Here is a 26,035-nt window from a genome sequence, read left to right as displayed (position 1 = left end):
TTCAAAACCAACTCACACATTGCATGTTATGCGGTCTCAGATTTACATCCCTGAGAAGGTTAGGCATACCATACTTCTTGTTTAGTGTGTTAATTGTCTCTACATTTTATTTCACTTTTTAAATAAATTGGGAACTACTCTGACAAAGTAGCTGTGATGCTCTAATGATTCGTACTGGAGAAAGCAGCTCTGTCATTTCCTCTTGCTAAAGTGTATTTTACCTCTGCGGTAGTATTAATTCATACTGTCTAGTAGCTGTGGGTTAGCTTCATAGGGAAATTGCAAGTAAATAAAAATAGAGCATATTGGGTTAGGTACTGAGCATCAGTATTAAGCTGTGAGTCAACTTGTCACATCTGTGAGATTTTTTTTCTGGTACTGGCTTTCTCTCATTCCACTCACCTGCAGTTTTGAGGAAGTGCTGTTTAACGCTCCGTTGGCCAGGTAAGACATTTGTACAGCTCTCCAACTAGTCAAGGTAATGGGTGCCTTTCCAATTCAGTCAGCCAGAGGACACATGCTCACTAAAATTCACTGCTTTCTGCTCAGTCAGGGGGAAGCCAGCTTTACACAGCCAGCTGTTTGGGCTGCTCCTGAACGCACAGAAAAGTGTTCTTTAAAATTGTTTGCCTCCATACTGTAGCTGCATGCTCTATTTATGTTCTTTTATCTCCACTTAGCTCCATATGATCAAATATATCCAGGATGCGTCTTTCATACACCAACAGATAAAGGATTCATCAGAGCATAAAGAAATGTCCTAGCTACATCTTGTTAAAAATCATGTTTGTGCATGCACGCATCTGTTATGTAACTGCCCTCAATGTGCAGCTCAGCTACACTCTGCTATCTTGTGGGGCATCACTGCAGAAGCACACATGAGCCTACTGGAAGGGGAAGTATTTGGTCAGGTAGATGAAATGAGTGACGGAACCGTGATACGAAGCTGCTTAAGAGTCAGAGTTTGCTGATAGAAATAAATGACATGGGCATCTTGTTGTTTATGAATGAGACCTCCAAATGAAATGCTGTTTTTTTTTTTTTTTTTAAATCTTCATAGCTCCTAACTGACAAATGAAGTTTTGATGTATTCGTTCCTTCTGTTATATGTTCAGAAACAGGCACAGATGGAGAAAATTGCTAGGGTTTAAAAAGTAAGACTGATGATGTTTAGGTCTTGTACAAAAACTGACAAATGGGGCACAATCATGATGTCTTGTTATAATTCCAATCACAACTTAAGCATTTCTCTTTATAATGTGAAAATAATGGCCTACCATCACCTTTCAAATGTGGAGAAACTCAGCTTTCACTTCCTTTAATATTGCCAGATAAATAAAGTCATGTTATCCCTCAGCAAAGCTGACATAATTCATTCTGTGAGCAAACTAATTGTAGAGTTCCTGAAAGACATGTAAATTTATTTTCATGTTTTGTTTTCTTCTTCCACAGAATGATATCACACCATTACATGTTGCATCGAAGAGGGGAAATGCAAATATGGTCAAACTCCTACTTGATCGAGGAGCTAAAATTGATGCCAAAACAAGGGTAAGCTTCAGCGTGAATACTGCAAGTGACTGTATGGAGTTCTTGCTTCTGACCTGAAAGCTGCTGTACAAACTAAATCATTCGTCTTTCTGGCAGGCTACCATAACTGTACTGTACTGTACTGCATTCCCTTATAAAATGATTGCAGTAGGATGCTAACGATTTACGTCTCTTAAAACAATGTGAAACACCTGAATGGCAAAGTTCAGAACAAACTATTTTCTGTGTCCTTAGAGAACTAAGTTAAATGATGTTTTGAATTAGCTGGGGTAGAAATGGCTACACAGGAAAATACTGAAACGTGAGAATTCAATTCAGATCTTTCAGAACCTGAATATTAAAAGAATAACCTTCACTGCAGTATGTTTGCCTTTCTTCATCCACAGGGCAGTGTTACAGAGTGTAGCACTGGTGGTGAATCTCACCACCTCTTGCAGAGCTGTGTGACAGTTCAGCTTCTGCCTGACTTGGTGCTTAACTACTGGCTTGGATTTGTGAGTAAATGTGCCAGGTGTTGTGATGGTTTCCATCCAGATGGTGCCTGACTTGAGTTGCTGAGTGTCCTTAGAAGGTCAGTGCAGACACTTACATCTAATTGTTGTAGTTAAAACCCAATCAAACCAGTTTAGGACTGTTTTATTTACTTACACAGTGGTCAAAAGAAATGTTCAGAAGTTGTGAAGTAAACCTTAGAACTAGTACTGCGGGCTGTCACAGCAGTCTTTGCAACATGCTCCTGTACAGGTGGGGCAGTCTTCATGGTGTTGTGACGGTACCTTTGGAACAATCGTAGTTTCCTTGAAATGTTAGCTTGACGTGTATCTGTCTTTCATTTTTAATTTTTCTGTATAATTTTCACCAGAAAAAAAAAATCTTGAACAGATCAAGAATATAAACTAAGAATATCTTTTATGCACTTACTGCTGTATGCACAGATTTCCGTTTGGTTTTCTAGGCTTTCAGCAGTGTCTGAGATTTCCTGCAGTCTTTGTTGAGAGACGTTCTTATTTTTTATTTTTGTGACAAATTCAAAAACTGGGTCAGCTCCTTTTCTCTTCACTCTATTCACACTTTTTTTTCCAGTTGTTTTTCTGCTTTACCTTTAGAAGCAATTCATTATTTCTTTGTAAGATGCATCTATTTTTTTATAATTGGGGGGTATGGAAGGGATAACTTGTACACAGTGGGTGGTTCTTGCTCTTGACGTTAGCGAGAAACACCGTCTCAAGAGGGTTTAAAGAACAGCCTGCATAAAATCTTTGGTCCTATGCACAGTGTGCACTAACTTGTATGGAATTGAGTCTTAACAGACTGCCATACAGATCCATTCTCTTGTCAGGATGTGGTACCCCACATCTATAACAACTGTTATTTTCTTTTCTTGTTACTTCCCTTTGCTTTCTACCTTTGTATATCAAAAAGACAGCATAGCTAGCACTTGATCACAGAATTTGACTTTTTTTTTCCTCTGCTGCTGGCTCTGTGTCTCACCCTTGATTTTTCTGCTGTGATAGTTTCTTAGAAGCACTTTTCTCCCTCAGGGTGGTATTGGCTCCTGGGTTTGCCTTGTGTGGGGGATGTGACCATTCTTTCTGAGTAACCTCCTCTTCTCTTCCTCTCTCTCTTGCCCTCCTTTGTTTAAAAAAGCAGTCAGACTGGAGGCATGTTTCAAACACTTTTAACGTCAGCCATTCCATGATTCTGATTTCTTTCTTCTGGATTGAAATACCAGTCTCCTACCTGCCACACTGGGTGCTGCTGGGATTAGAGGGCAAGGGGTGCATATCCTGTGTAGGGGGAGCCCATTTTGATGATGTGACAGATGTGCATTTGGGAACATGGGAAGGAATTCTTTGTTTCCTCTCTACAAGCATTTATTTGGCTATTGCAGCCAGAAAGTTGGGGACCACTATTTTAAATAGTTGAAGTCTGACTTGTTCTTTTCCCGTAGTTACAAAAACATGATCTGTTACATTTTCTGTGTCACAGACCCCAGGGTCAGACATTAGGATAATTTATGTAACTAAAAATATGGGCTGTGATGGAAACAGGATCTAGGAAGAGGACGGAAGCATTAACACCTCTGTAGTCTGGCAGAGCTTCACAGTGAGGGAAGAGTGCAGTTCTGGAAGATCTTGTGGCTTGGTGGTTTTTGTTGTTATTTTGTTCTGTTTTTGTTCCTTTCCTTTTCTGGTTTCACCTAGAGAATTCTCCAAATACTTCTCCCATATATCAAAAGGGATTTGTGTAACTTCTCCTACTTGTGCCATATGTATGTTGCACTTCTCTGGCATCGCCAGAGGCATCATTTTGTGCTAGTTAGTGATGACTTGGAAGCTTTCCTCCCAGCAGCACCGACACATCCTGGCAAGGGTTTACCAGCCCCTGGTCTAGGCAGTAAGGGGTTCTACCAGGGAGATCTGAAAAGGGAAGAGAATCATTGGAATAGGTCAGAAAGGATTTACAAGTCAGTAGGAGAAGCAGGAGAAGGCTGAGAGTAATGCAATACTAGAGTAGAAAATAACTCTATTTCAGCAGAGACTGCATGACTTGTTCAATAATTATGATTAATTGCTGTGAGCCATTATACTACATGTTCCTATTAAAATTCTCTTGCTGTTCCTACCTGACCCAGTGTTTTTTTCCCAAGGCAGAATAATCGAGGTGTGTCAGTTTTGCAGACATTTCACTTTTTTTCTTAAGTGCTCTCCTTTTTTTTTAATGTCTCAGGCTGAGAATGGTCTTACAAAAATACAGGATGACAAAAGCTGCAGTCATATCCCTTTATAGCAGTATGACCACTACTATGCATACTGAAAGGCAACAAGCTGCCAAGGCTGTGTTTTCTAACTGTCAAATCACGTCCATCAGCGGGATGCTCAGTTTGAGCCCAGCCTCCAAGTGCTCTTCGAGAGGCAGGGGCAGGTGCTGGCAGAGCATGCAACTTTACACAGGAATGGGATTTGCACATAAAAAATAAGTGAGGCTTCTCTTTTATAAGTTTACACATGTTTATAAAGCTTTATAAATGTAGGTGTGACCTCTTCTTTAAGTGAAGCAGAGTTCTGTAGCTTTTTTGTTTTGTTTTGCTTTGATTAAAATCATTTTTTTCTTGGATACTATTTAATGCAAATGTTGATTATGGAGCACAAAAGGCCTCCTTAAAGGTGAACTACAACGTTACTGTACCCATATGAAAGGACAACAGTACCTGAAAAGAGCTTGTTTCCCTTGCTCAGAGGCAGGAATTCCCAGCCCTTTTGCTTCTCCTTATCAGATTGTAACTGACCTTTACAGGAGTTTGCAGAAGATACCATCCTGTGATGCTGAAAAAATGCCAACAAGGCTGGGATCTTAAATGGGACAAATTTAGCTATTCAGCTGTCGTTTTTTGATGTGCCCACAGTCCATTCTCTGGAATTGGTAGTGGAAATGTTCTCCATGTAGAGTTGGCTTTTATTTTTCACAGACATACCCATTTTGTAGATAAATTCACATAAAGTCTTTCTTGAGCATTAAATTAAGTTGGGGTAATGAATTGTTTTCCTTAGTCATTTCTCTGAGCACTCATGTTTTCTGCTGGCAGATGGTCCTGGAGACTGCAGTTCTGAGGTTCTGCACAAAAGGTTAACGTGAAGGACTAAGTCCTTATCCTGTTAAAATTATTGTAGAAGACATCCATGGCCTCAAGGTTTCACTGTATTCATTAGGAATAGGATTTGATGAGCACCACAAATGTTGTTGTGCACCTTTGAACTGCAGTTAAGAGTTCAGATAATGTATGAGCATATGAGGTTATTTCAAAAAATGATCTTGCATTCATTTTGTGACTCGGCTATCTTTTTTTTCTTTAGTTCATACTTACTTTGTCCTGTTTATTTTAATCAGTTGCTTCTCTTCCAGCTGTCCTTCTTTTTTTTTTGTGTGTGTGTGTAATGTCTAGCAGCTGGCACTTGAGGTTTTGTACTTAATTCTGTAGTGTACTCCTCAGTAACTAGCCATGCAAAGCCCTAACCATGCCCTGTTTTTGTCTGCCCTTGGCAGCTTTTTTTAACTCTGGTCTTTAACTAACTTTCAAGCAAAGACCTGTTAATGCCTGATGTAACATGTTTACTGAACGTTGCCCTAATTATTTTTTCTCTATCTTCCAGAAAAACTTAAAAAATAGTGTAATTAGGCTGATCAAATTAGCTTGATTTTCTTTGGCTGCCTAATACTGCATATGCCAAAGTGAATTTGTCTGAAGCAGGCACTGAGCACAATTTAGCTTGGATTAACAGTAAATCTGTAATCTTCATTTTACTGATTTTATAGCTAAACAACAGGCTAGCACTCATATCTGTATGAGAACATGTGGGATATACTCTTTTTAAGATGCATCAGATCATACATAAGCTGCTCCAGAAAAGCCTCCTGCTTTAAGATTAAAAATCATGAGAAGAATAGCACTGACTTGGCAGCATATTTTGCATGTGTAAGCAGAGCAAAGCTCATTTCTTACCCTGCTGCACTGGTGATTCTTTGTAGTAGCATTGATGAAAAGAAGAGTTTGTGTGATTTTAGGGTGTGTAGAGGCCATGCTGGGCAGAAGCACCTGCTAAGAAGCTCACCATGCTGGAATAGGGATGATAAATCCTAGAGACAGCACAGTATCCTAGAGACTGCACAGTAATTTGTGCAGTGCTTATGGGAAGGAAGCCTGTATCTGAGCAGAATCCCTCCTGTTTTCCTCCTGGCTTCTACTGGAGATGCTCTTGGGCTCTCTGGAGGAATAGATAATACAAATGATATGATTTGTTATGTCAGTATATACTTAGACTGTCTTTAATCTGCAGATTATTGTCATAATCGTTTGTAATGTTTTTTTCAGAGCCATTGCAGACTATCATATTAAGGAAAGATAGCTTCTTAACTCATGTGGTGCATTTTATGCTTTGTGTAGTGTAGTCTGTATCAACCATAAGTAAGCAACTAGAAAATCTGACAAAATCAGTAGTCTTGCTGACTTCAGAATAGTGTCTTCTAATCTCAGATTTTTTGTAAATATATATGTAAATGTTGTGTGTTGTACATCATTCTGTGACCTGTTTCAGATCGACTCTGAATTTCTTTACTTCTTCTTAGGGCCATATAGCAATTTACTATTCTGGGTGAATAGTTGGTTCATTTTCAGAATACCAAAAACCCCTTGCAGCTGAGTGAGCTGTCTCAAAGCATATTTGCCTTTTCTCATGGGAGCCCTGACATTCTCATAAGAATAGCTTCAGATATGGTGTCCCAACAAGAACCTACATTGCATTGCAGTGTTGTGTCATGCCGTGTGATATATCTGCTGTTGGGGCTGCTGTGTGATTGGCCAGGCGTGACTGCCTGCCTGCCACCTCCTGTGCTGCCAGAGCCTTGTCAGCTGCAGGAAGCAGCTGTGGGCCCAGCACAACCACACTGTTGTGGCTCTGTGCTCTGGGGAGCACTGGTGTAATTCAGGATGCTCTATTCAGCTTACAGAGGTGAGCAAATGCATCTTATTCTCTATGATCTTGGTATAATCTGAGAAGTGAGCTGAAGAGTGTTTGTCTTGCATGAATAAATAGCTCCTGAATTGCATTCAAGTTAAGTCTTATCCAAAAATCTTTCCTTTACCTGCATCAGAATTGTATGTCTTAAGTAATAGAAAGTGTACAGTTAGAGCCACATTAGGTTTAAATGAGAACAGCAGAAAAATTAAATCAGAAGAATTTCTGCTGCTGAATTTCAAAAGCTTCTTAGGAGAGAGCAAAAAGTAGAAGCAGGAGAAGGGCATAAGACTCTCAAAATCAGTACCTCCATCCCTCCAGCTGCCTTCTATACTTCATTAGCCTTAAACTAATAACAGAACATTATTTTATATATGGGGAAAATACATAGAATAAGGTAATTTAGGAGAATCTTCTATCATACAGAGTGTGTGTAAATTGACAAGCATAGGAGACGTGATAAGAAATTAGATAATCCTTTATATAAAAAATGTTGTAATATACTTTAGGCGATATGAAGTATTTTTAAGAGTGGTGAAAGACACTGGAGAGGGGCCCCTTCCTTTATGATCTGTGCTTGAAAAATTAGAAAATGCTTACCTTGCTTCCTTGTTAGTTATAAGGGCTTCTCCTTTGACATATTTGGTGAAAATTCAATGTAGTTGCTGTATAACAATAATCTTCTGCAAATTTGGCTTGCTTGTAACAAGTGAAAGATTTGCTTTTACTAATTCAAAAAACATACATTTTTCTTCCTAATTTTTCTGAAAGCCGTGGCATTACTATTTGCAATAACCATTATGACATATGGTATTGAAAAACTCCATGTGACTTTACTCACAGTTACTCGAGGCATGTGTGCTGTCTTTCATCATAGCACCCATTATGGAAAACAGAGTACTTGAACATTTTAAACAGGGTACAAGACAAGGAACAATCAAATTAACTTGGAATAATTCTGATGTTAAAAAAGTGTCTTCGTCTTAATTGAGGAACGTATTTCTAGCATTGTGAAAACTATTATTAAGAAAACTATTTTGAAAGAAGTACTGAGAACAGGCTGTGACCCTGGATCAGACATTCAGCTGGAAGTTGCACAGTTATGGTTTACGCTACAAGAAACAAGAATTAATCCAGCATACTTTTACCAGCCAGGGTTAAGATAGTTTTCTCATCTGCTGTACACCTGTCAAAATCAATGTAATAAAATCAAACTCAATAAGAAAGATTTTTTTTTTAAATATAAGTAATATCCATTTGCTTTGATGCATACTGACTGACCCAGTTTTCTTGAAGACGTGCAATCAAGAAGTACCTGATGTACAATCTTTCTTAATGCCTGTAAAGTCGAAGAGCCCATTGCACCAATTTGATACAACTATTTACATATTTAGAAAATGGAGCCAAAATGTACTCTGTACATTTAAATAAATGGGTTCACCTCTTCAGATGCACAGGATCAGCACCCAGCAGAAAATAGTTTCTTTAGACATTGCAGTTTTTTTTAATAAAAGTGCAAAAAACAAAAAACAAAACAAAAAAAAAAAAAAAAGAAAGAAAACCAGCAAACTTTACTGTGTCTGAGTGTAATAGATAATATTGCTTGTGTCCCCCAGGATGGGTTGACCCCCCTCCACTGTGGAGCAAGAAGCGGCCATGAACAAGTTGTAGAAATGCTGCTGGATCGTGGTGCTCCTATTCTTTCCAAAACAAAGGTAACTGATACTGTTCTATTTTCTGCAGGGATAGTCCTTGTACTTTTTTGAAGCTGTAATTCTGCATGATACTGTATTTAAGAGCTTGATAATAACTTCCCTGTTTCATAGCTATTTAAAGTACCTGTGTGGGAGCTCTCCAAAGTGGATGCCATATGTAGCACACGTCTGCATATCTAAAATATGTTAAATCAAGATGCACAAGAAAAGGTTTTTCTGCCGACCGAAAAGGCATTTATGGTAATTAACCCCAACACTTAGAATAACAGTAGCTAGAAAATGTCTGTATCCTGGAATAAATACATGGTGATTACAGTATATTTTCAGCTTGCACTGAATTACCCTCAGGCTAGAAAAGAGAGAATGGATATAAATAGAGTAACATCTTTTTGCAGGTAACAGCTTATATTTCATTGGGAACTGGAGTGATTACCAGTTTTTTCACTTTGTTTCTCTCTGCAGTTTGTCACACAGTTCTTCATGGGAATTTCACATCACCTGCACTAGAATGTGTGCAGATTGCTCTAGGCTCATGGGTTAGCATTAAAGCACAAGAACTCTTCTTCTGGTGATCTGTGCTGCAGCTATTGCTGGTTTTAAATCTCGATGCAGTAGTCTTGTTTGTAGCACAACACATTCCATGACTTTACCATCCAAAGACTGACAGTTGAATTGTGCAGTTTTTTGATGTTCTTTCCCAAGAAATGTTCCTCCACTTTTTGGCTCTCAAGTCTGTAAGCAACATGTCATGTTTCCTTCTGTTATTTCTCCTCTCTTCTGTCATCCTGCCCTATTCTTTCTCAGTGTCCTTCTATATTCTGCTTTTCTCCTCCCTCTTCTTTTTTTTTTTTTCTTTTCTTTTTTTTCCCCTTCTCTGGACTATATTTAGCTTTCTGTTTGGAGAGGCTGTGACACCAGCTTGGTTCTGCTCAGTGAGTCACTGGCAAGTGCTGTCATGGTTAATCTGACAGACAGGATCCACCTGTCCTCTGCATGCTGAGTTTCCATGGACTCCAGGAACCCAGACTTAGAATCTCCTCAAGCAGAAGGAGGAGTAAATTGCTTTCCAGGGCATATCCCCTTGTTTCAGCCACACTGAGTCTAGAGCTTGTACTCCAGGCAGTCAGAATTTTCCACACTCTCTGTTAGCTCAGTTAATTGATGGAGGAAGCATAAACCCCATTTCCTTGGTTTTCGCTGTCTTAAATAAAACCTACTCTTATGGAACTATGTTTCTTTGCCACACGGATTTTGCATGCCAGGAGTTATCCTGAAGATTAACCTGCCATTCGGGGTCTGTGGGCTTTGAATTTGTTCTTCTTCTGAGGAGATTCACACTGTGTGGCCCATAGTTCGTTAGCTGAAATCAGACAGGTGAGAAGATAGGTTGGTGGGTTTGAAATAGCACAGTGCTGGAAGACGCGCTTTGGACATTGAACTGCAGAGGCTTGTTTGGACACCTGCAGCAAAATGAGAGCTCCTCACTGGAGAAGGGAAAACTATATTACATATTAAAAATGAGCAGAAGAAAGTGCAGAGCTTCCTGAACTGTTCTCTGATGTGTAAATTCTGCTGTTTTCAGAAAGTGATCTAAGAAGTTTCTACCTCTGAATGACATTAATGAAGCCATTCATTTGGCACTAAACTATGGTACAGTCATCTTGTAAAACTCATGATTCCATTCTCTTCAAATAGAACACATCTTGGAAAGAATTGGAGCGTCTCAGAGTTTTCTCCTATCAAATGAAATTATTTAGGGGGAATAACTAGACTGCATTTTGATCACTTTTTCCTATTAAGAGATTATTAGGATAGCAAAGGTCCTGTTTCACACTGGAATAACCTCAGATTTATTTTCTGGGCAGGTAGTGACCTACTAATTTATCCTGAGTTTTCCAAGAGCAAAAGGAACCTGAATTGTAGCCCTGAGTATGCCCTGATTTGCTATGTGAGATATACCATTCCTCTGATTAAAGTACTTTAGCACAGCTACAAATTATGCTATGTATCACTGATATGCTTCTTTGCCCACTCAGGCATTTGACACTCTATTTAATCTCTCTAGTCCTGTTCTGATTTTTTTTTTCTTTATTTATTTTTTAAGATACCATTTGGCCATTGATCTCTTTCATTCCTATTAAACTTCATCTTTAAATATTTTCTTGATAATCTGCATAAAAGCAACATGTATCTATTATATAGTGGCTCCATCTCAGAGTACCAAATCACCTTTTACAAACTATCTCACCGCACGGATGTGATACAGGATAAAGGTGTTATACGTAATGTTTTTATTTTATAAATGGGAAGACAAAGACATTCAAAGTTTAAACTGCAACAGAATTATAAGCACATATTTTACGTCATAACAGAAGACAACGATCATTTGTTTTTATTGATGCCTTTAACATCCAGTCTTGTCTCTTGCTCTTTTGTATGAAGTGTATTTTCTCATCCACAACAGATTTTTTTATGAAGCGTCTTGTTTGTTTTCCTAAATGGAAGTACAGCAGCTCTGCTTTTTCCCTTCTTTTTCATCACTTTCAGCCTTCTCCTTACAAGTCTTTCCTATGAAGGAGTTTCATCCCATATACTCAATTTCTTAGTCCATTATTATGTGAGGTTTACTGGCTCTAGAATGAATGACACTTTTCACCTGGAGAGTTTTTTCTTTTAACAGTAAAACAGAACACCATATAAACTTCCATGATTTTTTGCTAACGCCTAAAAAGCCCTCACCAGGGAGGGCTTGGTGACTGTAGGAAATTAATGTGATTTTTGTTTTTCCCTTATTATCTTATTTAATTACATTTAAATTGCAATGCTAGTATCTAGCTTTCATGTATATAATTGTTGTAGTAACCTTTGGGAATAGGAAAGAGGTTTGTCCTAGTCAACATAAATCATGCCCATGAGATAATCTTACTCAAAAGATAGAACAGTGCCCAAGAATCTCTGCTTTTCAGCACTGAACAAAACTGCTTTCAAATTAGGACAGCATTGGCCTGTTCATTTTCACTAACCTTCTCCCATGTCACTTTAAAAAAAATATTTCACTGTGTATTTCCACTTTTATTTTGAAAGTTTGTTACTTACTGTTATGATATTGCCAGGGGAGCGGAGGGGAAAGAGCTCTTGTGTTTCAGAAAGCCTGAGATCTCTGCAGTTTTACACTGCAGCTTTGCCTTTGCTAACTGTGGTCACATGAGGGCACTGCATCTGAGAGCAAGAGTTTTATTTTCTATGTGATAGCAACCAGTGTACTGTCAGTCACTTATAGATTACGTAGTGTTACGTGCTACTTCCTGAACTTGAATCTAATTTTGGCATCAGAAGGACTGAGTAAAAAAGTATACAAATGGGAATTCTGGGAATTGTTTCTTGTGTTTAATGTCTTTTACTCTGGAACAGTAAAATAGGCATCAGCTTGTTGATTAGCTGCCATAAGCAGTGCAAGCAGCAAGTCTCAATGGAGATTTAGTTCCCAAATATGAATCTTTCAGCATTTCCCTGATTAAATAGAGCCTTATCAACTTCTGGTAGGTCACATCATGGTGGTCACATTCAGATTATTTTTTTTTGCTGTTGTAAAAAATTTTTGTTGTGCTGTTGTAAAAAATGAAGAATGGTCTCCACAGATGTGTAAGGTATGTGTACAACCAAATTCAGGGATACGCTAGGGGACGGATGAGGGAAGGTTACAGTGATCAGTGAGTGATGCTCTGTTCCTGCCTGGCATTTGCAGGCTGCATTACAACAAGAAGTTTAATGCAGCTTTTTAAAACAGCAGATGTGCTGGTTAGGGTATTAAAAGTCACTAAGCACTGTTCTTCACATAGCTTGGTTAACTCTAGCAACTTACCTGAGCTATGTTAGCTGAAATAAGCTAAGCTTTCATAGCATTGCTGTTACACCTACTTTTTAAAGTGGAGCTGTCTATATACTCTCACCAGATACGCTTCAAATTCCGTATGGCTTTTATCAGACTAAGACCTTCACTGTTACATTCAATGTGCCCAGTTGATTTTGGGTTCTGTATGGGCATGTGAAATCTTTCACACAATGCACTCTGTAAGGACAAGATTAGAGTTTTGATTCTCTGAGCATTCTGTAACCCATCAGCACTGGGTCTTTTTGTTTGCAGAATGGTTTGTCTCCATTGCACATGGCAACACAAGGAGATCATCTAAACTGTGTTCAGCTCCTGATTCAGCACAACGTGCCTGTGGATGATGTCACTAATGACTATTTGACTGCGCTGCATGTTGCCGCCCACTGTGGCCACTACAAAGTTGCCAAGGTTCTCTTGGACAAGAAAGCTAATCCTAATGCCAAAGCACTGGTGAGTACACAGCGGGTTACTATTCACAGCTAAACATTCTTCCAAAGTTGCTGTGAGATTTATTTGAGAGTTATTTTCTGCCTGCTGATGGTTGACAGTAAGGCTGCGTTGTATTACTACAGCACAAGAGAGGATGCTTGAGGTTCAAAGTATTAGTAATGTGTTTCATGCAATCAGAGCAGACTTTTGCTTATGGATGGTCAACAGTCATTTATCTATTTTTAGTGTAACTGGAGCACTTTTGCCTTCTGGTAGCTTGTTGCAATTCTGAATAGATTAAGCAGCTGCAGATGTAACTGCTGTAGTTTTTAGTACAAAGAGAATTCTCATTTTCTGTATGTTCATAAAGAAAATAAGCACTTTCAACCTTTAAAATTAGGGGAATTTTTATTTGCTCTCAAAGATGTGAAATGGTAAAAAATAAGAATGAGTTGCCTAAGCAATATTTGTGGTATTTTGTAATTATAGCAATGGAGCCACAAGCATTTTTACTTCAAAACCACTTCAGCACTAAAACCTGGTAGTATAATTAAACTGCATGCAAACTGAATTCCTTATTTTTTTAAAAATATATACTTGCAGCCTACTGTCTTTCAAATGTTTTGTTGTTTTTTTTTTAATGGGTCTTCAAAAACTGTTCCAAAAATTTTTACTTCTGAAGTTAATCCCTGTAATGTTATATGAGCTCCTGAAATCCTCAAAAGCTGGTGGGATTGACTATCTTGAGAACAGCACAGGCTCCAAAGACTTGCTCATTTCAGCTTCTCTGTTTACTGTGTCAGATGAATCTGTCCTTGGTGTATTTGGTCAACCTATTATGATATATAAGTTTTGCTCTATATAATAGGCAAGTGGGAAAGATTGTGGTGCTGTAATATTTATTTTAGCATCATATAATAATCAAAGCATCATCAGTTTTAATTTTTCAGAGTTGCTGGCAGTGGCCTTTATTAATCTTGTAACCTAGCCACAGGTTTCTGTTTCCTTCTATTCTGTCCTCATCTCCACTCAGGATGATTAACAAGATGGGTGCCATATAATGCAGTATGTGAAATTGAGGCTTACCCTTCCCTGAAACACATCTGAGTTTACCCTGAGTGTTGTCCACTACTAAGGAGCAGATTTGAGAGCTGCTCACACTTAACTGGAACAGACAATTGCACTGACCTCACGTTACAAAGGCTTATGATAGTTGATATGATATGATGTTGATGTTGGTCTTGGATGCTCTGCACAGCTTATTTTCCTGTTCTACTGTTCTGCTATATCACTTTGCACCAAATAAGATGGTTATTTAAAATGTTCCCATTGCTATGTATGCAGTTCATTTAATGGAAGAGACAAAAAATTGTAATTGTGATAAAGTGTAGTAAAGTGGCATGTAATGAATGAAAGAAGAAATAATAGTAAGGTAGTTTAGAAAAAGATCTAAATGCCAAAGCTTGTAAAGTTTGTATTCTTTTTCATCAGCAGTTCTGACAAGTCTCAAATAAAACAAGAGGGATGAAGAATGAGCACAAAAAAATGAACATTTTAAAAGTTTTATGTAAATGAGAATTGAATTATTTTCTTTAATTAGAATGGGCAATATATGTCATAAAGAAAAGTGGCTGTATAAGTTAGGTCGCTTTCTTTCCTCTTTAGAAGATTTTTCTCTCTTTTACACAAACAGTTCAGTGAAGCCAAAACAAACCTGGAAAGAGTTTTGTTATCACAGAGGAATGCTTTTTGTGACTTCCATACCCAGGTTTGCCTTTTAATATGTACAAAGTATCAAAAAAATGTGTTCTTTCTCATTTGCAGAATGGTTTCACACCTCTGCACATTGCATGCAAGAAGAACAGGATAAAAGTGATGGAACTTCTTCTGAAGCATGGTGCATCAATCCAAGCTGTGACTGAGGTGAGAAGTGGTCTTTTCACTTTTGTTTGTGTTTCTTTCCTAAAAAATTCATTGCATCTGTATTGATTAATATTTGAGTATTTCTGAAGATCATGTGTCACTCAAGTCAGCGATGATTTTCAGTTAGATAATAAAAGATCATAAAATTGGATAATCAGCTGCTCTAATGGATCAGAATACCCAAAGAATTGGTTCACTTTGGGAAGACAGTGGGAATAACAAGTGACACATAACTGGTAAAATTTTAAGGATGATCATTTCTGTCTATTTCTGTCTGTAATTAAATGTGTAGATGACATTCACACTGCTAAGGAGATCAGGGTGAAGTCTGCTTCCTTCAAGACTTAATTCTAAAGGTGGTTTAATTCACAGACCTTGGTTTGACTTTCCACACAGAAATGTCATTTGGCCACCATCGCAGGTCATCTCAAATCAGTTAGACAGCAATCGATACACTACTATTTCAGTCAGCACGAGATGATTGGTGTGCAGTTATTGGCACAATTTAGAAATTAATAGGAACCTATGAGAAAATTTGGCTTTTTTGTATATGTATGCTCTACTAACTTAGGAACAAAGGTCACATATATGAATGTGGGACCATCGTGGAAGAAGGCAGGTTAGAAAATGATAAAAAAATCCCATTGATTAAAAAAGTTACAAATAGGAGCAGCTCATCTCCCCAGAATGGAGTTTCATTTGATTTATGGCTTGTATTCCAATTATTCAGTAGCAAGTCACACAGTTCCCTTCCTGGCTTTCTTGAGAAAGAACTGGGCCTTACTGCAGCTCACAAAACTCTAGACTAGTTCTTAAAACCACAAGATTTGTGGATGAAGCTTGCAGAGTGTAGCTTGAAGTCATGTTTGTAGAGGAGTGAGAGGCACTAAGAGAACCTTCACAAAAAAGGCGTCATGTCTGTCCTCCATATTAATCAGTCCCTGTGGAAATAAAACATTTCTCTGTTCATTTTTAATCATTTTAAGTACAAAGAATTAAAAAAAAAAAAAAAAAAAAAAAAAAAAGAAAAAAAAGAAAGATAACAGTAGTACATTACTATGTGAGTCAACCAGCTGAACCATCAGATTGGTACTCTCCTCTGAACTGCTTATGCAGACAAATTTTCTGAAAGCAAGAGCTCTTCCTTAATCTCCTGTCACTGCACATGATCTCATGGCTCTGCATTTGTTGAGACTCATTACGGTCCTGTACTGAGGGGCTCTGCCTGCCTTCCTGCGTCTTCCACTGTCTGTAGCACTGTAACAAGCTTTAAGGCTGAATTCAGAGCTGTAATATTTAGCATCCATATGTTACCAAATACATTGATTAATAAGCTGATTATTGAAGGAAATGCTTTTTATCTTTTTCCATGGCAAATTCTGTTTTCCAGGTAGATTCCATGCTTTCATTTGCACGTTTCATTTTCAGTTGCAGGCTTGAATCTCTGCAATATGAGTTAGTGTTTATGGTCAAATATGACATAAGTGCTTTGCATTTCCTACGCTCCATTATTATTTAAAAAGTATTTACTAAGTTAAGTGAATCAGGAAAAAGAAATAACCAGTTATTCTGCCTCCCTGCTTGTGTTTGCTGTCCTGCATCAGAAAGGAACAAAAGTGTGTTTTCCTCGCCTCTATCTTCTTGAGGATTTCTGTACATCAGTGAGGAAGTTGCATAGTCAGGGCATATCCAGAGATCAGTTAAGGTTTCTCCTTCTCTTGATAGCAAAACTTCCCTTTGCAGCTCCTGGCAGGCTGTTGCCACAGTTGTGCAGAAGCAGCTGTGAAGAGGCTTTAGGGTAATTCTACTCCAAGAATTATTGACTGTTGATTGGACTTTTGAGTCATAATCCCTGATGTCATATCCTGCTAGATGACCTTCCATCAATCCAGTTGGTTCTTTAAACTTGTATTACTGCCCTTCCACAAGATATTCAAAATGATGGTGCTGCAAGGTGCTGAGGGAAGGGGGATTTCTTTTTCACGCGTGTGTTGTATGTCTGTGCTTCTCTTGCTGTATGCTGTGGTTTTGAATTCAATTTCTCCTGAAGAAACAGTAGAAATTAAGAAATTAAGCACAGAGAACAGCGAGCTTTTTTTTCCCACTAAGATCTCAACTGGATTTAATGGGGACAAGGGATGCATCATCTTTTTTGCATTAGCTGTATTTTGTAGAAAGTCTTATCTTTGTACTGAATTCCTGCAGAATTTTTGCTTGCTCATGAGTCATGCTCATCTATGTTTTGAAATCTATGTGTTCTTTAAAGATGTGTATATTTTTTTAGAAGCGCAAGCACTTAGGCTTACCTATTTTGAAATAATTTGCTTTTCCCCATAGCAATTTTGTAAAGAAGTATGGTAATATATGTTTGACGTTGGTTTTCCTTTCAGTCGGGCCTAACTCCAATCCATGTTGCTGCCTTCATGGGACATGCAAATATTGTATCACAGCTAATGCATCATGGAGCATCACCCAACACTACCAATGTGGTGAGTAACAGGTTGCTTTTCAGCACAGCGGGGCTCTGAATGCATGACAGTGTCCGTGAGCAGCACTGTTGGGAAGTGCATAATTCTGGTGTTAGTCACCCGCCTCCTTAGCAGTCATGGCTCCTGCTGGAGTCTTGGGAAAGCAAGGCCTGCTGCCACCTGCTTGGGAGGTGCTTGACAGGTTTAGGAGACCTCAGAAGAGGCTGACCTTAAGCAGACTCTATTCTCTTTATTTTTTTGAAGTAAATAATCAGAACATACTGTAGCTTCTCTCATGTAATTTTTGAGATGTGTACTTGACTGTTCTCCCAGCACCCTGGGGGCTTACCATTTAAGGGAAGTTATGCTGTTATCAACAGATTGCAGCAGATTGTTGGGACATATTGCCTGTGTCCATACAGCCATACAAGTGTGCTTTTCTACTGGATGTGCACTGTGTGCCTCAAGGCTCCCAGGGCATGTGTAAAAATTGAAGTCATAGTTAGATGGTACTTGAAAGTTGAGAAATGGGAGGGCAGTAGAATCTCCTTCACTCTTTTTAGTGCTTTGGTCTCAAAAATCTTGTACAGTATACAGTTAGAAAAGAATATTTTGTTTAAAGTCTTCATCTGCTAGTTGTATAAATTATATACATTTGCAACACTGTTTTCATAAATGAGATGTTTGTTCCTAAAGATATACTTGCATCCAAAAATCTAGGAAGCAGATTCCCCCTGAATTTATTCCAGTTTCCTTAAATTTGTCTTTCATTAAGACTTTGAAACCTTGATAGAAATGATGGTGATGGTTTTTTTTCCCCACGTTCTCACATTTCAGTACTTATCAGATAGAAAATGATACTGAGAGAATAGGGCATAGCAGGAGAAAATCCAAGAAAAATATGTTTCTGAATGGACAAAATTTAAAAACAAAACAAAACACTAAAATAGGCTTTATTTAAATGGGTGTAATTTTAAACACTGTAAATTGCTAGTAGGAAAAATGCGTTCTCTTTACAGCAAAAGGTTAGGCACAAAGCCTGTTGTGTTAAGGAAGGGAAATAAATTGCTTGGTAGCATGCAGTTCACAGCTTAATCTGCCATCTTGCTTACAGACAACTCCTATGGATTTTCTAACTGCGATTATTCTGAATTGCATCACCAGTATATATTTGTGATTATTAAATATGTTGCCTTTGTTTTCCTTGTGTGTTTTCTTGTTTGTTTTGTCATCTTTGATATTTTGTTTCTGCTGCTGCTAGAGAGGAGAAACAGCACTGCACATGGCTGCCAGAGCAGGCCAAACAGAGGTCGTTCGATACCTAGTACAAAACGGAGCTCAGGTGGAGGCTAAAGCTAAGGTAAGATGATTTATGTTTAAGGCTATTTAATAAAGCGGGAAATTGCATTCATATTGCATGTGTTATTTGGAAAGAGAAAAGGGAGATGAAGCCAAGGATCTTGGCATAAAGGTCACTAATATTTTGTTACATATTTCATTACTGTAGTCATGAGTGAGCTGAATGTAAGAGGGAAGGCAGGAGATGTCAAATTGCCACCATGATTGTTTTTTCACCAGTATATGATACAGACTGTTCTATCTTTGAATTTTGATTTGGGGTAAGAGATGCAGGGCAAGGTAGGAGGAATACCTCAAATCTGGTTTTATTTTTGCAAAACTGTGATCACTAGGCTGCTGATGTCTGTTGTCATATCCCTCAAGCATCAGCCTGTATGCATTCAGAAATAGTTAGACTTTTAAAGAACACTTCCTATAGGGCTCACCAGAGAGGTGGCAGATCTGAAACTCCTTAGAAAACAAATGTGGGAGCTTTGGGCAGCTGGAGAAGACTGTCTAGGTCAGCTGGAAAGGAAAAGTAAGTTGCTTGTAGGAGTTTCTCAGCAGCAGATGAAGATGAAGAAGAGCAAGCTTAATAGTGGGTGGGTGAATGTGGGAGCCTGTTTCAGTTGGAAGATCACTGTTATGGAAGAATGGGAAATGTATTAATTTGCATTATTCCTCTGCATTTCAAAGAGTGGAATACACAGGAGCTATTTTAATAGCTCAGGATAAGTGATACTGTGGAAGATTCTGTGCAAAACAGAGGAGTTAACCAGAGTCAGTGGAAGGAAAGAATTTGGAAGAGCAAATGAAGGGCACGTACAAGAGAAAAATAAACTTCCTAGATCAACACAACCATTGCCTTGACCTAGCTGCAGGATGAATTGGTCTGTCTACAGGAAAAGCAACCTGAAAGGCATGATATGGGTACTAAATCAAAAAAGTGTGGAAGGCACAGAAGGAACATGTAGAATAGAGCTGGAAAAAAGGAGCAGACTCTACAGAAAAAAATGCAACTGAGGAAAATAAAGGAAGAAGGCCAAGAAATGGTCAAGAGCTACTGAAGAAGCATAGAAAAATACAGAAATAGAAGTTCCAGGATGCACACAGGGAGAGTAGATAAATGGGCATAATGTATGGCCGTTATTGGTGGGATAATAACCAGGATTTTTTTTTCCAAACAGTCACTAAATGCATACAATTTCAAAGAGATGTACTTTTCACTGTGAAATTATCATCTGAGAACTGCTTACTAGTAAGAGTATCTACTCATAAGGAACTCTGACTAAATATTTATAGCAGATATATTTCGTATCTGGGAGTAGGCTGACAATAGAAGTGAATCATGTGGTTTGTAAATCTAAGACATTCCTGAAAGTGAACAGCTTGTGTTCAGAAGCACAGTCATGCAAACATTCTCTAAATTTCGCACAATGAATTTGAGCAAGCTGCCATTACTGTAATCAACATGCCTCATAAATAACAACTAAACAGAATAGATTATACACCAACACTAATACCAATTAGGACTTCAGTAGAATTAATTTTCACATGCAATTTTAAAAAGCAATAGAAAGACAATAGAATCTGACCAAATGTTTTCTGTCAAAATATGAGTCTTAGTTTTCTGATGTAGAATCGTGATTTTTCCCTTTATGTTTAGGATGACCAGACTCCGCTGCACATTTCTGCTCGACTGGGAAAAGCAGATATAGTACAGCAGCTGTTACAGCAAGGAGCGTCTCCAAATGCAGCTACAACTTCTGGCTATACGCCCTTGCATCTTTCAGCTCGAGAAGGCCATGAAGATGTAGCTTCTGTTCTTTTGGAGCATGGTGCATCTTTAGCTGTTATTACCAAGGTAAGAGAGATGCAGAAGTGATAGCTTCTATAGTAAAATATATCTGTAATGAGTGCTACTGGCAAGTTAAATGCTAGAATAGTTATATACGTATATGAATGATATGAGATTGAGCTGCATGTTGTTAAAAAGGTTCAAAGCTTTACTCTTTAACCTCAGAACCTGATTTACAACACATCCTGGTGATCTGACACGCGTTTGCTTAGAATGAAAGGAATGCAGAGCAGAGATTCTTGATGGGAGTTGATAAGCTGTTGCCCAGCCTTGTCCTTGGGTCGTTGAAAAGGAAGGAACCGTCTTTCTCTTTAGTCATCTTTTTAGTCATTTTTATATGGGTAGAGCTTTTCCTTGCAAGGGAAAGCCTTCAAACCTTCCAGGGCAGTGAAAAACTATGGACTTGCTTGCCTGTATATGGAACTGTTAAAGGGGAGTAGATAGAAATAGCGTATCTCTGTAGATTGGAGGCATACTTTGCCCCGACTGTCTAGGCACCAAGGAAGAAAGTGCCTGAAGCTGCTATATGCTCTCTCCTACAGAAAGGATTTACTCCTCTACACGTGGCTGCAAAATATGGGAAAATTGAGGTAGCAAACCTCCTGCTTCAGAAGAATGCATCTCCTGATGCTTCTGGGAAGGTAGGACAGAAGTCGCTTCTATTTGCACAGCAAGCATATATACACACATAATATGATAGTAATACCCTTCTACCTGCTTGCCCTTGCACACACACTAACATTCACATCCTGGTTTTAATTGGAGTAAGTTTCATGTGATATCCTTGTTCCTACTTGCACTGCCAGGAGTCTGCAAACTTAACAAAGGTGACTTTTATTGTCACTAATTGACAGCAAAATTATGTCCTCTCAGTACGCATCCAGGGTAATGGAAACACACAACTCCCCTGCATTGCTCCCCAACTATTTACAATCCTTAACAGAGTATTCAGGCAGCTGGCTCTGCTTCCCCAAGCCCCATGATAGGGCAAAGGCCCAGTACGACTTCAAGCTTTTTAAACTAGCCCAACTTGCATTTTTAAAGATCCAAGGGACAATTTACTTTGAGCAGTGCAGTAAAAGAAAAACATTGCTGAAGTTTTGACCTCAGGGTCAAAATTCCTTACTTGCTCTGTCCAAGAGGCAACGCTGACATGTACTTCTGTGCATCTTCCCTGGAAAAAGCAAAAAGGGCTCACACATCTCAGTAACAATTTTGAAAGCCTTGTTTCAATTTTTGCTTCAACATTTGTCGAAGAATCTGGATACATGAATGAATAAAAAATGTGTTTTTTCGCCTTTTCTCTAATCTTCCAAACTCTTTAGTTTTTCCTGGAGAGGGTCTGTAACAGCACTTGTTTGTTCTGCATGTTTTTAGAGCGGTTTAACACCACTGCATGTAGCTGCACACTACGATAATCAAAAAGTGGCACTCCTACTGTTGGACCAGGGAGCTTCACCTCATGCATCTGCCAAGGTACAAGTACTGGAGAATAACAGCTAGCCTTTCTGTCACTTTTTTTCCTGTCTACATGCTCTTTCTAGAATGTATGTGCTTGCAATTGCAGTGACCTTGTTTATAAAATCTTACAACCACATAAAGGTTTGTAAGCTGTTAGAATGATTCTACAGATTAATAAAACAATAATAAAAATAAAAAATAAAAGCAAATATAGATGTAGAAAAATCTGAAATTATTAGTTTCACTGAAGATTGAGCCTTGCCTTTGCTTGTCCCGTCTCCATACTTTCAGAAGTCCAGCCAACTTTGTATCACTGCGTCTTAACATCTTCACAGGGCAAGCTTGGACATAATTCTTTGCTGTGCACCAGTAGTGCCCCTGTATTGTGCCACAGAAGGTGTGAAAAGTTTCTCAGCACAACATACAATGTTACTGATGTGCTTCATGGTATTTCTAGTTGAGTGTAAATGGACAGTTGAGAAAACTAGTCATAGCCCTGCTTGGTTTGTAATTTACTCTCAAGACAAAGCATAGCGTTAAGATTTCAGATGTGAAAGAATAAATACTTAAATGCATAACAGTTTTATGAATAGAAGAATTTAGAGGAGTTTTTAAAGTTTTTCTCCTTTCTGGATCCCAGTTTTAAATATTGTCACATAATCAGTAGTTGGACAACAGTGATAAGTAAAACAAGGTTGCAAACCTGTGTAGGTTCAGTTAGGCAAGTGTGGTGCAAATATCCTGTTTGAAACAATCCAGATGTATTACTAAAATCACCATGAAGAAACACTGTGGAAAAGGGTGAGCTAGCAGAGCACTTTCAGGCAGGCATCTCTCCTTGATTGCCTTCCACTTACACATGACTGAGTACGGCCATAATAGGAGAGCCCTTCTGCATGGCTAAAGAGGAGGAAAGAAACTGTCATACATGGGAGCTCCCAGAGCTTATGGTGCAAAACTTAAATAAACATGGATAGCCTGCAGAAATAGCACAGTCTGAAATCAATAAATGCCAATAGTGGCAATCCGCCAGAGCAATGCCCCAGGAGGTGAACTGAACTGATCTCCGATCTTTTACTACTGCAACCCAGCACTCCTAAATGCCATTGTGGGGAAGGAAAGACATTCTGAAAGGGATGAGAAGACACTGACTTTCCAATCATAACTAAAAGAATCTGCCTTTCACTACCTCTGGATTCTGTGAATCATGTAGGGAGCAGGGGTTGCAGTACCCACTGCAGAAAGCTTGGGAAGCACAAACCAAAGTGGAAGCACTATAGCTTACAGTATAATACTACACAAACTCAAGTGTCAAAGTCACCTTAGCTTCCCCATTTGCAAAAATAATAATAATTTTGCAGCTGCCACTTCAGGCCTTCAGTGCTAGCTATGTCTTCCTGAAAGAGAGCATTTGTTAGTCTTCTGCAGCAAGTACACAGGAGCACACTGAGCAGAGCATCAATATTAAATAAAATTAATGGTAGAATGTTTGTTGCTTTAGGCACCCACAGTGCAGTCATCTGAAAGATGATGTTGGTAACAGCAGATGATTTCCCATTTTGCTAGTGTGGCCTAATAAATAAGGGTGTTACATCATAACTCTCATCACTAGCTCTGCAGTTAGTGAGTTGCTTTCTTTATAACACTCTTCATCAACAGTCATCTTAAGAATTGCTTGTTTTGTTAGCCAGGCCTCGTAGAGGGATCAGTGAGGGGGTGTGGGAAGTGGCCGTGTCCCATACAGTCCTCTAATACAGTTATTCAGATAAACCATTCTTCCTTGTTGCCTAAAATTAGGCTTCTGCTTTATTTTAATTTGCCATTCACTTTGCAATGCCTTCCTTCCCTCTCCCCCTCTCAAGGCTTTTTTTTCTCTCTGCCCTTCCATCTTTAACCTTATTCACTTTTTGCCCCTTTTTCCTGGCAACCAGAATAACCAAATACTGTCCCTCCAAACTTTCATGTTCCTTTCTGCATTTATTTGTAATGACAGAGTGCAGCCCTTACCATAAGAAGATGCTATCTGAATCTGAGTTTCAGTTTTTGTTTTTCAGCTGTCTTTGCCTTCTCTTGGTGACCTGCTCTTTGTCATTCCACTAAAAGTGAAGTATGTCAATTTCTGAGGAAAAGACCTGAAAGTGTACTTGTATTTTCTCATATACAAAATATATGCTATATAGGATTTAACACAGAGAATAGGTGCTTATGTGGTGGTGTCTGTTTTACATGTCAGTCTTACGCAGGAAGTCTGAGGGGACTGTATTTGTTTTACTTGATGCACTTCATCTTCCAAGTGAACATTAATGCCCATGCCCCTCCCTCATTAGCTGTGGCACTGCTGTTCCTGGGTGTCATTTTGGAAGTGCTGCAGTCTGCTTTGCTGAGGTGCTGAGCACTCCCACTCTGCTCAAATAGGTGCAAATTGCGTTTTGAACAAACAGTACAGGCTGTGTTAAGCTGACTGTTCTGCAATATCTTAATATCTAAGGGCTAACCCAAATAACGTTAAAGGCTATAGAGCCTTTTCCATGTGCAGTTAGTGCTGTACATCTCTCTCACTTCCAGATTACTACCAATGCAGTCTCACAAACGTTTGCATGCCCCTGTGCATTTATTCTCTGTTCCTCCTGCATTGCCCTACATCTATTGTATCCAGCCCTGCTGCCTTGTGGGGTGCAGGGAGGGCATGAGCCAGGTGAATGGGTTTGTGCTTTTAGATAGATTTTATTGGACTGTGTAATTTGAAATGTACATGGTAATTACTATACCACATGAAGTGTTCATGCAGCAGAGGTCTTAATTTCTTACTTAGTCATATACATATGCATTCATGTTTGCCATTAGCTTTAAAATAAAGTCTGATACATTTCTAAGTGATGGAAAGTTCTGGATTAAAAAGGTCTTGCAGTTTGTACTAAAAGTGAGTTAGTTGTGTTTTGGTCAGTATTCTGGTATTTGTATGCTAATAATTTATTTACTCTATTTTCTGCCAAATCATCTTTTAGAGTTACAAAATTTTATGCGTTGATAGGAGAGAAAAGAAGGAAAACAAACAGAAAAAGAATACAAGACAAAAGTTGCATGCTTTAATTTTCCCTTGATCTGAACCAAGAAAGTCTGTTGGTAGAATTAGACTAAATGCTGCAAGAAAAGCAGTGTTTCGTATACACAATGCTTTCATTCACACTGGGAAATAGGAAAAAAAAAAACCCACAAGTCAGTAACAGCTGTTGAAAGTTGTGAACACACATCCTGCTCTTCTCTTTGTTAAAGATTCTATCTCATTGTTTAATGAATAGCTTGCAATGAAGTGCTTTCTGTTGACAGAACGGCTACACGCCACTACATATAGCTGCCAAGAAAAACCAGATGGACATAGCAACTACACTGCTGGAATATGGTGCTGATGCCAATGCTGTAACCAGGCAGGGTATTGCCCCTGTACATCTGGCCTCGCAGGATGGCCATGTGGACATGGTGTCCTTACTTCTTACTAGAAATGCTAATGTAAATCTCAGCAACAAGGTAAGTGTTTCCTCTGCTTGGTGCTAAAGCAATAAACAAACATAGTGACAGGAAGGATAGAGGCCTCCAGTTTTATCCAGTATGATTTTGCAGGTTCTGAAAAACACTGTAGGTGTTTGAATACAAATTGCTATTTCTTATAGCAAAGAGAGCAGCGTGCAGCAAGTGTTCTGTCAGATTGAATGAACTGTATTTTGTAGTCCCCAGGTTTTGATGATGTCTAGCACCATATGCTGCAGAGGAATTTATAAATCCATCTCCCTCCCTGTCATGTTATACTCATCTGCCAAAATATGCCACGGGAGAAAATGTCTTCCTCACCCTAGTGCTTAGTGTGATGTTGGGGAGTCACTTAGGAGTCT

General features: G+C 38.7%; 1 protein-coding gene across 3 annotated transcripts in view; it reads left to right on the top strand.

The window, feature by feature from the left end:
• Positions 1–26,035, top strand: part of ANK3 (ankyrin 3) — a gene marked incomplete at both ends in the record, with an annotated part of 196,778 nt that overhangs the window by 77,250 nt on the left and 93,493 nt on the right. For all 3 annotated transcript variants that reach the window (XM_079535979.1, XM_079535980.1, XM_079535978.1), the window contains 10 exons: positions 1,453–1,551; positions 8,681–8,779; positions 12,924–13,121; positions 14,925–15,023; positions 17,414–17,512; positions 18,753–18,851; positions 20,496–20,693; positions 21,230–21,328; positions 22,065–22,163; positions 25,476–25,673. In XM_079535979.1, the coding sequence (XP_079392105.1) occupies positions 1,453–1,551; positions 8,681–8,779; positions 12,924–13,121; positions 14,925–15,023; positions 17,414–17,512; positions 18,753–18,851; positions 20,496–20,693; positions 21,230–21,328; positions 22,065–22,163; positions 25,476–25,673 (1,287 nt within the window). The remainder of the gene's footprint in view (positions 1–1,452; positions 1,552–8,680; positions 8,780–12,923; positions 13,122–14,924; positions 15,024–17,413; positions 17,513–18,752; positions 18,852–20,495; positions 20,694–21,229; positions 21,329–22,064; positions 22,164–25,475; positions 25,674–26,035) is intronic.

The sequence above is a fragment of the Tetrao urogallus genome (genome assembly GCF_951394365.1).
Source record: "Tetrao urogallus genome assembly, chromosome: 5".
Classification (NCBI taxonomy): Eukaryota; Metazoa; Chordata; class Aves; order Galliformes; family Phasianidae; genus Tetrao; species Tetrao urogallus.
The sequence above is the reverse complement of the archived record's forward strand: the minus strand, read 5'-3'. Positions and strand labels throughout refer to the sequence as shown.